At 34.4% G+C, this 13,599-nt stretch overlaps 1 protein-coding gene across 14 annotated transcripts in view; it reads right to left on the reverse strand.

Moving 5' to 3' along the window:
- The window catches only part of Cask (calcium/calmodulin dependent serine protein kinase), a 379,314-nt gene that overhangs the window by 83,998 nt on the left and 281,717 nt on the right, over positions 1-13,599 (reverse strand). For 10 of the 14 annotated variants that reach the window (XM_013151957.3, XM_003469430.5, XM_063245744.1 and 7 more), the window contains 2 exons: positions 10,054-10,071; positions 458-579 (listed from right to left, as the gene is read on the reverse strand). In XM_013151957.3, coding sequence (XP_013007411.1) covers positions 458-579; positions 10,054-10,071 — 140 coding nt within the window. The remainder of the gene's footprint in view (positions 1-457; positions 580-10,053; positions 10,072-13,599) is intronic. The other 4 variants (XM_013151955.3, XM_013151958.3, XM_013151956.3 and 1 more) reach the window with 1 other exon arrangement.

The following is a 13,599-nucleotide window of genomic DNA, read 5'->3' on the forward strand; positions in this document are numbered from 1 at the left end:
ATGTGAAATGTGAAATCTGTGAATACAGTCAGACACACAATATCTTATTTAATTTTTTCTCTTCTATACTTATGCTTAAGGCATAATATTTTAAAATGAGATTTAAAGTCAATAGAAAGCAATCACAGTTAAAATCAGGATTCTTCTAATAGAATACAAATACTTTAATAAATTATAGTTGTACTACCCTCTTAAAAAACTAATATATCACTTGCATGCATATATAATTATAAACATATAGTTTTCCACTGTTAAGAGTATACTGCCTTTGCACTACACACTTACTTTATTTCAATTCTGAATCTATGTTGGATGATTTTTCTACATTTCTCATAAGTATAAGGCAAGTGAAAAAGGACTGTTATAATGGATATCTGAGAATTAATGTAAAGTAAAAACTTATGCTAAATACTCACCTTACCAAAAAAAAAAAAAAACCCAAGAAAACAAGACTTACATCTAGCAGTGTGTGGAGATGCTGATCCTGGAAAACACTGTGTAGAAAATCTAGGTCCTTTTCACTACAGTCTGTAAGTGCGTGAATCTCTTCCAGGCTGTCCAGCACCTGTGAGACTGCTCCTAAGGAACCAAAAGAACAGAGACAGCTAGTACAGAAAGTCAGTGTTAAACTAACCTGTATAATAGGTTAATTGTAATCTTACTTTTAAGAACAATGAACTAACATCAGAATTTTAAAGGCTAAGCTCAAAGGAGTTGTTCATGTCATTTAAAGACAGAGTGTTTTCACTGAGTTTATATTCTCAACGATGTATTTTTGTGCTCTTCATTTTAAAAACTAAACTGAAGAATGTGTTCTTTGAATTTCAAAGATTCGCCAACTCTAATTGAGCAAACAAATGATTAGGGAACAGCAAGCTGTATATCAGAAAGTCTGAATATCAGGACACCAGGGTGTCTTACAGTATTACAGAAACACAGGTGGGCATTCTCATGAACTGAGAGCACAGCCAGCTGTAGATCTTGGGGACCAAATCATCAACTGGGAGTTCCTGCTGCTTAAAATAAACTTCGGAGGACTTTTAAGGACTCAATTTTAGTTAATAAAAATTCTACATCATTCCTTTCCTTTTCATCATTACGTACAAAGCCAAGAGAACAAAAGTCATTTCCATTCTGTCACGTTCTTCTTATTCAGAAGACAAAGATCAAAGCTAGATATACTGATGAGCATGTCCAACTAGCATCTTCAATTTCAAGGCAATCCGGTTTTGTGGGGCAAAGTGAGTAGAAGTGTTGATTCTTTACATTTCCTTCTATAACCAGGGTACTTGCAGGATTAACAAGGCAAGAGTCATACTGAGGAGCACCCAAGTCATTTACTTAGCCTTAAGGAAATGACTGGCTTATTGTACTCTGTAGACATTAAACACTTTTATACTCCATAAGAAAATCCAAGAGGCTAACTTCAGAACAATTGTATATACCAGAGAAGTCTAAGATTAAGTGCTTCATTGCACATTTAAATCTTTGGATTAGTGGTTCTCAATCAGGAGCAATTTTTTCTCCTCAAGGGGACATTTATCTTAAAAGACTGGACAGCCAGGTGTAGCACATACCTATAATCTCAACACTCTGGGAGTCTGAGGCAAGAGGATCATAAACTCAAGCCCATTGTGGCCAATTTAGCAATCAGTGAGACCTTGTCGCAAACTTAAGAAAAAGGGCTGAGGATGTAGCTTAGGGCAAACCTTCTGGCTTCAATCCCCAGTGAAACACACACACACACATGCACGCACATCCCATACATACACAGACACAAAGTTTGGAGATACTGGTATTTTTAATTTCCACAATATCAGTCAGAGGCTAGAGACACTACTAAATATCCCATAGTGCTTAGGACAGCACCCCACAACACAGAATCATCTAGCTTAAAATGTCGGTAGTGCTCAGACAGGAAAATCCTGTTTTAGATAAAGATAAAGTTACCTTCTAGAGGGCTAGGGATATAGCTCAGTGGCACAAAACCTGCCTGGAAACTGCGAGGTTGTGAGTTTGATTCCCAGTATCTCTCCAAAACATCTGGAACTCTATGCTGTTTCTCATTCCTGTCATACACCTTTATCTACTGTCATATGCTTATTGGTTAGAATGTAAATCAGTAACATTTTTCCAGAAAACAATCTGGTAAATAGATCAAACTGCCTTAAAAAGGCTCATGTGCTTTGATATAGTAATTTTGATTTCTACTTACAAAAACCTACCTTCAGGAAAAAATAGGAGAGGATAAATAAGGATATTTATCATATAAAATAGAAAGTAAATCTAAGACAATGACACATTATAGGACATGGCATATGTAGCTGAATGAAAATTGTTTTTGAAAAATTTTCAAGATCTAGGGAAATCATTGCGATATAAAATCCAACAAAACATAATGCAGAACCACACATACTCTGTTTCAAATTATAAGAACCAAATAAAATATATACATAAAATCAAGAAAAAACCAGAATGAAATATACTAAAAGACTAGTAGTTATCTTTATTTACCTACTAGTACTTCATTCCCGTTCTTGTCTATATGCTGCAAATTTTGTAAATTAGCAAGCTCCCCCCAAAACAAGAAACCACTTTATAAACTACTTATTATTGCAGCACTATTTAGTTATATTAGAGATTTTGTGCTTAAGCCACAAATCATGCGTGTATCCATATGAACTTACTGTGGATATTTAAAAATATTTAACTTTTTATTTTGAAATGACAAGATATACATGCATTTGTAAAAAAATTCTTAATACACCCTTTATTTAGTTTCCTCCAAAAGTAACATATTGCAAAAACTGTTGTATAATATGAAAAACAGGATACTGTCACTGATATAGTAAAACCACAGGATGTCTCATAGGGATCCTTTATGTTGTCCTTTTATAGCTATACTAATTTCCTTCCCATCATATCCTCTCTGAACCCTAGCAACTACTAGTCTATTCTCTACTTCTATGATTTTGTCATCGGAAGGATTCTATATAAATGAGATCATATTATAGTATGTAACATTTTGGGTTTTTAGTTTAGTTTTGTTTTCTTAGACAAGGTCTCACTATGTATTCCTGGCTGGCCTTGAACTTGTGGTGATCCTCCTGCCTTAGCTTTCTGAATGCTGGGATTATAGGTGTACATCACTATGCTTAGCTAGGCTTGCCTTGTTTTCTCCCAGCTTAATTCTCTGGAGATGTATTCAGGCTGTTTCATGTATTAACAGAGTATTCCTTTTTATTACTGGGTAGTCCGTGGCATGGATGTGGCAGTTTATTTGATTCACAGATGAAAATCTGTTGAAATAACTATGGGTAATTTTAAATTTTGAATGATTATGCCTGGAAAGCTATTGATATTTTTTTATCAGAAATAGTAAATGGATATTAAATGGGACAAAAAAGATAGAAGAAGAAATTAGTCTTCATCTCTCCTGTTGTTCCTCAAGAGGTGTTAATGTAGTTTATTTCCTTTTAACTGCTCTTTTCAAAAGCTTTACTTTGTTTGAAGTAGAAAGAAAAAAACATGGAAATTAGTTCAAAGCCAACTCTGTATTCACCTCTTATTGGAAGCCTTGGAAAGCAAGAGGTCTGAAGAAATTAGCCCTAAATGTCCCTCTGAACCCAGCATATCACCAACGGTAGAATTAAATGATACCAGGTTTACCATGTTATTAAATCCAATTCTTATGAAACTTCTGTTTCATAAGAACCTACAATAATAAAAATACTAATGACACAAGTTGTGGGCATAGTTTTAAAAAGTCAACAGGTAATGCAGATACCTAATTATTATTTTCATTCAGTTCTCTCAGTTAAACCTTACCTAGTTTTTATTGTTTGTACGCAGCAGAACTTGTGCTGATACGTAATCCAGCAGGAACTTATTAATAATATAGGATTACAGCAAAACCAGTCCTGTATTAAGCAAATGCTAAGATGGCCTGAATGATGACTAGAAAACAATTCTGGCTATACCTGACCAGAGATGGATCACCTGCCAGTCTGTGAACTCCCCATGTGGTCAGTGCCATATCCTGTCCCACTGGCACACTCCACAGGTGACTTCTATGTTCACTTGGTCACTCTTTTTTTCTTAGCTGTAAGGTTCTTGAAGCAGGTCTATGTTTTATTCATTTTATGACATCCATAAAGTATCCTCTGAATGAAGTCTTAAAGGAGACATACTAATAGCAGCTCCCAATTTTTCAGTGCTCTCTGTTATGTTCCAGGCACATCATCAGGCCCACACAGTAAGGCAGACATATTATTCTGCCTTTCTAGACAGGGTACTGGGGTTCAGAAGGGTCTAGGAAGATCGCAGCTAGAAGGTGGTGGAGCTGCTTACTGCACTATTTGGCTGTGCTAAGAAACACTGGGAAAGGGGTTCCAGAAAGAGCTATGGTTAATGCGTGGATATGGAAGCTGGACGAGAACTTGAACAAAGCCCCTTTGGGTCAGACCATAAACAGAACTTTTATTGGATGTTCCGTTTTTCCAGGTACTAGGCTGGGGCTTTAGTAAAGACAGAGACATAATCCCTGGCCACGAGGAAGGAGCTTTTATGTGGGCATGTGCAGTAGGCATACTATGCCCTTAAGTAAATGGTACAGCAGAAGTGAAAAGCAAGTGGTGGCCTAGGGGCACCTCTGCTTTCCCTGGTTGTGTTCTGTGTGTGTGGGCGCACCGAATGGATGCTGGAAGGAAGCAATTCACGCAAGCATCTTTATTTCCAGGAGCCTCTCCCAAACCTCCTTGATCTGTCACTTCTTCTATACTGACTTATAGTCTTATCTTGGATAAGAGGTGATTAAGTTAGTGAGTTCTGAATCAAAAAAGGAAGTATTTCTCTAGTTGCATTCAACTTGCCTATTTTCAGCTCTGAAAACTGCCCCTACTTTTAAGTTTCTATAATTAGGTAGGAAAATTACAGTTTTCATTCCATTTCTCCTTCATTTTGTAAATCAAATAAACATGTATTTTTGGCCTAATTTTGAAATCTTTTTTTCACTGCTGACCATTTAAACACCTTTCTTAACACCTCATCTAGTTCCATTATTTCTTTGTGTGTGACTATCAGAACTGCAGAACACACTCTTGGTTGGATAGACATATATAATTGACATCTGCAGCTCAGTATCAAGTGTGTCTAAAAGTTCCACAGTTTTCAATTCATTGTAAAATATAAATAGGCATAAAATATTGCTGGAGGTTTTCTATTGCTATTTGTTTCAGACTTTAAACACTGGAAGTAATGAAAATTAATACATCACACATGTACATACATAATATATAATACTGTAGTTTATTTTTTAAAATTTTATTTTAAAGAGAAAAAATAAAATTTCAAAGCAAGATAATTGGAGAGTAACAATTATTAATACATTGTGTATTGTTATCTTTAAATTACTCAGAGTACACAATACAGGCATTTAATTGTCCAAACAATAACTTTCTTTTCAGTGAATTAAGAGCAACTAGTAGTTTAACCATCTTGATATATATATATATATATCAAGATGGTTAAACTACTATTTCCTCTACATTGCAGTTGAAACTATTACTGGTATTCATTTTGTAGATCAGTATCATTGTGTATGAAAGAACTATTCACTTTTCTCAAATACTGAGAAGGATGCCTTTTCCATAAAACCATTGAATAAGCTATCTCTTTTTTTGCTTGTTTGTTTTGTTTTTGAGACAGTCTTGTTAGGTAGTTCAGGCTGGCCTTAGATTTGCTATGTAGCTCAGGCTGGCCTCAAACTTGTAGAGAATTTGTGCTTCAGCTTCCTGAGATCTGGGATTGTAGGAATGTTCTATCACATCTGGCTTTCAAAAAAATCAATCAATAAACAGTACACAAGTCTATTCAATGGCAGGACTGTAGCTATTCTGTTTGTATTCTATTCTGGGCTATACTTTGTAGAGTACTTAGTAAAAAAGGTACTTCATATAGAGATACTCAGAGAAAATGATTTTCTGGAGCAAATTCTGAAGAAAGTACCAGAACAAAGCAACAGAAAACAATTTCTCATATTTTATAGCATTGCTTTCTTAAAGTCAGAATGAAAATTATTTTAATGCTAATGTTTATATAACAGTTTAAAATTTCCAGAGAATGGGGCTGGGGATTTAGCTCAGCGGCATAAGCACCTGACTTGCAAGCAGGCAGTCGTGAGTTCGATCCCCGGTACCGATAAAAAAGAAAAAGCCAAAAAAAAAACAAAAAAAAAACCCCAAAAAACAAAAACAAAATTCCAGAGAACTGTTTTACTGACTACTTTATGTGACTCTATAATAACCCTATCTTGAGGCAAATGTTTTTCTACCTAGAAAACTCTGTAGGCTTACATGATCTATCTAAAGGCCACAGCAGTGAGCAGAATACTGAATCCTAGGAACCAGGTCTTTTACTCCTACTTTGGTATTCCCAGAATGTCCTCCCTAAAAATGTTATTTTACTCTCAGAAATACACTGGAGTAATCTGCAGTTGGTGTGTCCAATGTCTATTTTCTCTTTAATATTACTTACTATATAAAGTTTTTTTCTAGCCCTTAGTCCAAACTTTTACACTGATCATGTTATTTTCAAATCACTCCTGTATTACTTCTGTAATTATATCCTGCCTTGAGAGTAGTACTTGACTGATACTTTTTGCATAGTCCATTTGATAATCAAGTTTGTATCTACCAGTCAGGTTGATAATTGTGCATTTTTACTTTGAACACTCTTGCTTTTTCAAAGAATTTTACTGATATAAACAAGTTTTTCAAAAAGTTTTATCACTATTATGAAATAATACTTTAAAAAAATTTTTTTTTGTCTTTTTCTTTTTTTATCGGTACCAAGGATCGAACTTTTAGCTCAGCGGCATAAGTGCCTGCCTTGCAAGCAGGCAGTCGTGAGTTCGATCCCTGGTACCGATAAAAACGAAAAAGACAAAAACAAAACAAAACAAAACAAAACAAAACAAAACAAAACCAGGGATCGAACTCAGGACCACCTGCTTGCAAGGCAGGTGGTTATGCCGCTGAGCTAAATCCTCAGCCCCAAAATAATACTTTTAAAAGCATAAATATGTCAACTGGTTTTTAAAAATATTTTTAAAAAGAACATGTTTTTAAAGTCAGTAAAAGGCTCATGAAAAAGTTGAATGAATAAAAATAACCTGAAAGGAGGACAGAAAAATAAACAGTAGAATGTTTGAAAAGTTCTCAGTTTCAAAATAGGCTGAGTTTCTTAAAACTTTTTTCCTACATTTTATCAGGAAAAATTCCAAGCATCTGCAAAGATCAAAAGAAAAGTAACTACTATTGAGGTCCTCTAATTGTTAGCAGTTTGTTGTTTTGCTTTATTACAAGCCTATCCAGTTATCCATGATCACTTCACCTTATTTTTTTGTTCATTTCACAGGAAATGATAGAGTGGCTCACATCAGCCACTTCAACCTCAAACGCTTCAGCAAAGATTTCAATCCTTTTTCCTCTCACTCAAGTAAAATTTCCATGGAGAGAAACACACAAATCTCAAGTGTACCATGCAATAAGTTTTGAAGCATCTGTTTTCCTGGAAGTTAATTCAATAAAGATTTGTGTGCATTTCTTAAATTATATGTACAGGTATGAAGCCTAGTATCATTAGCAAATCTAGCACCTGAATCTAGTCTAGCTTCTCAACCGTAATCAGTAACCTTTCTTTCCTATATTACTGACCCATTAATCTAACACTGTAACACTACACACACATGCTTAACACCCAAAGCTCTTTTCTAGGCAAGTGCAGTAACATTTTAAAAAAATTGCTTACAAAGGTATATTTTATTAAGTGTGTGTCAGCACTCTAAAAAGTTCCCTTTTGTCCCTTTGTAGTCAATAACTTTTCCCATCTCCAGTTCTAGTCAACAGCTTTTATTCCCACTCACAAAGCAAATTTGGCTTTTCTTTTTTTTTTTTTTTTTTGTCTTTTTCATTTTTATCGGTACTCGGGATCGAACTCACGACTGCCTGCTTGCAAGGCAGGTGCTTATGCCTATGAGCTAATCCCCAGCCCCTGCAAATTTGGCTTTTCAAATTATGAAAACTTAACACATGGTGATAAATATTTTAGCTTCTTTATACAAATTATGGTACAGATGCCTTAAAGTTTATTAGTTTAAGGAAATAAACTCTAGCTATGTATTCTGTCAGAATGTAGATACTATATGTGATACCTGGCTCTCTGTTTTCTGGCCATATGCTTCTGCTCTACTTCCTGGCCACTGAGAACTAAGCAGCTTTGCTCAGTCACATGTTCCTTGGAGTCAGCTGACCATGAACTGAATCCACTGAAACCATAAGCCAAATTAAATCTTTCCTCCTTCTACACTGATGTGTGAGTGTAGGGTATTGTGTCCCAGCAACAGAAAAGCTAACTAATAGAGTGCCTGTTTGTGTAAAGCTTTACAACTAAGGAAAAACACTACCGATAACTCCAAGATGGTATTCCCAAGTGATATGACAGGTCTGGTTGATGGGAGGGAGACAGAGAGAAAAAAAAGAGGAAAAAGAGAGGGAGGGAGGGGAAAAAAGAGAGAGGAAGAGGGAGGAGTCTTTAGCTTTGTATGTAGGTGGGGTGGGCAGCTTCTAAGATCCTCCTTCCCCCAATAATCCTTACTCTTGGTGTTCTTGTCCTCGTGTGGTCAATTCCTTCCCTTGGAGAGAGGGTTGAGTTCATTGATTTACTTTTAATGAACAGAATGGGACAGAAGTGATAGGATGTCATTTCAGTATAAAGATTATGTCTTCTGTCTTAGGCATTCTCTCATTCTTACCCTTTCTTTGATTATCAGTGCTAGGCAATCAAGTTGCTATGTTTTGAAGTCCTTCAGAGAGGCATACAGCTGGGGAGGAAGTTAAACCTATCAATAATCATGAGTGAGCTTAGAAGAAGACCTCTCTGCAGTGGTGCCTCAATGGGAGATAGTAGCTCTGGACTGGTCTCAACAGAGATCTTGTGGCAGAGACACTCAGCTAAACCACACCCCCATTCCTGACTTACAGACAGTGTGAGGTGATAAACATTACCTTGAGGTAATTCACTACATAGCAATAGAGAACCAATATACTATGAGTTTTGTATTAAATCAACTACAATTTAAGCTACAAATAACTCATGCAAGAAAATGTGACAATAAATTTTATCATTAGCACCCAGATTTTCTACTTTGTCTTTGTCTCTTATTTACTTTTATCTTGCTAAACCTAATTTTGAAGTAAATATTTTATTTTTAATTGAAATTTTTATTGAGACAATTGTAGATTCACATGTGTTTATAAGAACACAGAGTGATTCCTAGTATACTTGGCTTAGCTTCTCTATTGGGAACAATTTACAACTGTAGAATATTATAATCAGAACACTGAAATTGATACAATTTACTCATTTTGCCCCTATTGCCTCAGTTTTACTTATACTTGTATGTACATAGTTCTTACATTTTAATTTTCTGACGTACAGTACTCAAATTGTATCCCTTTGTAATTAAAATCTAGCTATCATATTCTTTTTTATAAATGTCTGATAGCAAAGGTTAAGAGACATGATTTCAGAGTGTATATCACAGCTCCACATTAATAAACTGAAACTACATTCAGTAATAGAAAGTAATAAAGTAATAAAGATCCACTTATATAATTGTCAAAGAAAAATTCACTTACCCTGAAAGTTTTCTTGAAAGCAAACTATAAAATAAAATGTTACCCTTTCCCCAGAATTAATGTATTGTGTTTGAAATTCAGATGGGAAATAATATTATTAAATATGGCTGAAATTTTAACACGGCCTCTTTTTCTTTTTATGACACAAGGTAAAGTTAATATATTACTTTTGTAGCAATACCTCAGAAAATTGACATATCCAGGTTGTTATGTTATGGTCAGACAGTGTTAAAATTCATATTTAAACGTCTAAACATTAACAGCCAAGGAAAAAGTGAAGCTGAGTATGAACCATGCAAAGCCAAACACTTTTGCATAAAAGATAAACCTTAGAGGAAAACAAAGGGATACCTACTTTCTGCTGCTAGAAGTCCTAGGAGGAAGGCAGCATATGGACAAACAACAAACAGTATGATTTTAGAGCAAGCAAGTTATCAAGCCACAGTTGGGCTCACTAGATGAGCCACAAGAAGCACAGTTCCCCAGCTGACCCCAAAGGAAGCCCTCATGTTCCATAAGCACAATTGCTAGGACTACTTAGGATATCAGACATCAAATATTGGGTTCTAATTTGACTTCTCTGATTTGAAATATGAGAACAGAATCATTTCCACTTAGAATTATTAAGTAATAGAGCAACAGTACACTGTTAAACAAAATGCATTCTAGTAAATGCATAATAGATGAATTTCAATTTTAAAAATAGAAAAACATCTTTTATTAAAAATGTTTTTACACTATCAGTGCCATACCTAAATATGTTTGACTTTTCTTTTGATGACAAATTGGGAAGCTTATTAGTTGTTAAACTGTGATTTTTAAATATTCTTTTTTCCTAAATGCATAAAGTAATTTATTGCTCATTACTATATGAGATTTAATTTTCAGAAACAATATGCTGTATTTTATGCACAGGCAGCTTTACTATGCTTCTCAAAGTGAGATTTCATAGGTCAGTAGAATTTAAATAAATTTTGTGAGACCAAATTAGGATTGTAAATTATTAACTTTGCCAAGCAAGGTCATTTAAAACACTGACCTACCTATCACTGTCATTTCATAAGAAGAATAAAAGAACATTATCTAAAGATTAAACACAAAGATAGTTCATCTCAAGAAACGGAGGTTGCTGACCTGACTTTGTTCTCTGTCTTTCTAACCCTCCCTCTTCCCTACAGTCTCACTCTATGAGCCCATGTTCTGTGATCATTTTTTTCTTTTTGCCATTGGCTAAATAATGATGAAAAATGCTTTGTATTTTCTACATAAAACAAATCCACAGAAATTTAAACAGAAAAATACTGGAAGATAACTTTGGGAACTTAAAAAAAAATAAATGGTGCAGACTTTAGATACTGGTATGAATGGAGAAGAATTTAGGCTTGAAAATAAAAACTTTAAAGAATGGTATGAAAAACAATGATAAATGAACATATAGCTATTCTAATTTATGAAAATGAAAAGTTTTATAAGTCTAGATACAACATATAATTGGCTTTCTGCAACCAACCATATAACTACTACTGTTGGCTGGAGAAAAGTATATTTGCTAGTAGGTAACTATTTGACAGTTAATGCTGATTATAATAGTAGGGTACCTTCCTTTAAATGGCTTAGCTTTAAAAATTAACTTATAGGAATGTATCAATAATTCCTAATAGCTATGTGAAATTTAGGAAAATATTAGCATTTTCTTCAAAAATTTTCTTTGTTTTTGACTTCTGAATATATAAAAATTTCTGCTTCATTTAGGGTAGGTGATTAGAGGTAATTAGTGTTTGATGTAAACACAGCATTTTAATTCTTCCATCTTTTATTTGTAGCACCACTGAAAAGCTTATGACAGACATTTAGTATGTCAAATGGAAATATAGACTGCTTAAAAATAATTGATTCAGGAATTAAGAAAAAGAAAAAACACAGGGGAGGATAAGGCAGTAAGACTGCTGTGAGTTTGAGGCCAGCCTGGACTACAAAGTGAGTTCAAGGCCATTCTGAACTGCAGAGTGAGACCCTGTCTCAAAAAAAAAAAAAAAAAAAAAAGGAAAAACAAACAAACAAAAGAAACAGGGTATGACTATAGGAAAGGGAATGTAAGAAGGAATGCTAATTTGTAAACAATCATAACGAGAGCTTGCAGACTATCTGTAAAATGGTATATGAAATTTCTTTTTTGTCTAATAATCAAGTGCTTTAATTGGAAACTATTTCAATCAAATCATTCAAAGATTGTACTGAAAAAGAGAAAAAACTGGGCAATAAAATACAGTTAATAGAAAGTCAATATGTCTATAAAATACAGATGTTTCCTTTTTCTAAAGGAAAAATCTAATTCTTCCCAGAAAAGAATACTTATGAATTTATTAAATCTTTGCTACAGAGACAAATATTAATTGGTGGTCAACGTTGAAGATTAGGTCTATGGAGCAATTTGCATGGGTCATGTGCTCTCTAGACTCATTTGCAGAGGTGAAAATGATAGCAGAGATGTGAACCTATAATCTCAAAGACATTTATTTTAAATATATTTCAAGCATCTGACTATATCATACAGTCACAGGAGAGCATGAAAGCTATTACTGTCTCCACTCCCCCTAAATAGGGTCAACTATAATCTGAGTATGAAGATAAAAGAGAAAAGTTAGAGCTAATAAACAATTATAGGTGGAGGAAACAAAATATACTGAAAGGAAAAAAAGATTGAGACGAAATGATATAGAACACTGGAGACCATGCCCATAAACACACCCATGTCCTTCCCTTTCATACAGTAGGGCTCTGCATAGTTATAGGGCAGTGTGAGAGAAAGACAGAAAGGCTTTTTAGTCATTTGTCTAAAATTCCCATTTCTGAATGCTTCAGAAACTACCTTCTCTCAAGAAGAAGATTCATATCCCAATCAGTAAAAGTTAAAACAAGGACTGTTTAGACTTATATACCAGTTGGAATGGGAAGCTTGATCCTGTCATTTTGCAGAAGAGGCAGTCATGTATTAATAGGTAAGAAATTCTCAGTGTTTATGTACATATAAATGGATAAACAGAGGAGGAGAGAAGCATAAATACTGAAAGGTGCTCCTGGTCCCAGCAGAGAAGTTGTATTAGCACATTCATTCTTATATTGCTGACTACAGGACAAACAGCTCACAGTTTAGGAATGGCCACTGGCTATACTTCCAATGATAATACATAAACATTGAAGAAACTAGTGCAAGTACAAAAATCAGACCAGCAGTGCAAAGTCAACCACATGACAAATACTGAGACATTCTAACAAAAGAAAGAAAGAAAGCTTGGGCCAGAGGACAGAGAACTCAGGAATTAGGTAAATAAGGAAATACATAGAAAATACAAAAACCCAAACATACATTATCTATATATATGCACATAAATGTATCCTATGAACTTTTAGTAAATGATGCCTGGGGATGCTTCATTATGAGCATTTTATAAAATGATTTTATGAACACTAGCAGATTATTTTCAGGAGTACCCATAAACAGTTCATCAAACAGGTAATTTCTTGCTTTTTCATATATGATTTATAGAATTTATATGGAGAAAACTTTGTAACTCTTTCAAAACAAAAATCACAAGACAGTCTTAGACTGACAGATTTAATTCAAAGCAGTGCTGTCTCAAAGTCTGATTTAATACAGTGGAGATGGGAAAAAATCTTGTATCAGAAGTTCTATTGAAAGGAAAAATAATCAGAAAAAAACCTGGAATACAGTGTTGCATTAGATGAAGTATAATGCTGGGACTGGAGTATAGAAAGGGGAAGAAGTATTATTGAGGTAAAAAGAAAAAAGTAAAATGCTGGTTTTGGAACATTGTTAGAATTACAATGAAAAGGAACAAGACACATGTAGGTAGGGTTTGGTTGCTGGCAAACTTCCCTA

Source organism: Cavia porcellus, unplaced genomic scaffold (assembly GCF_034190915.1).
Source record: "Cavia porcellus strain 051 isolate PalLab524CR breed Dunkin Hartley unplaced genomic scaffold, mCavPor4.1 scaffold_3, whole genome shotgun sequence".
Lineage (NCBI taxonomy): Eukaryota > Metazoa > Chordata > Mammalia > Rodentia > Caviidae > Cavia > Cavia porcellus.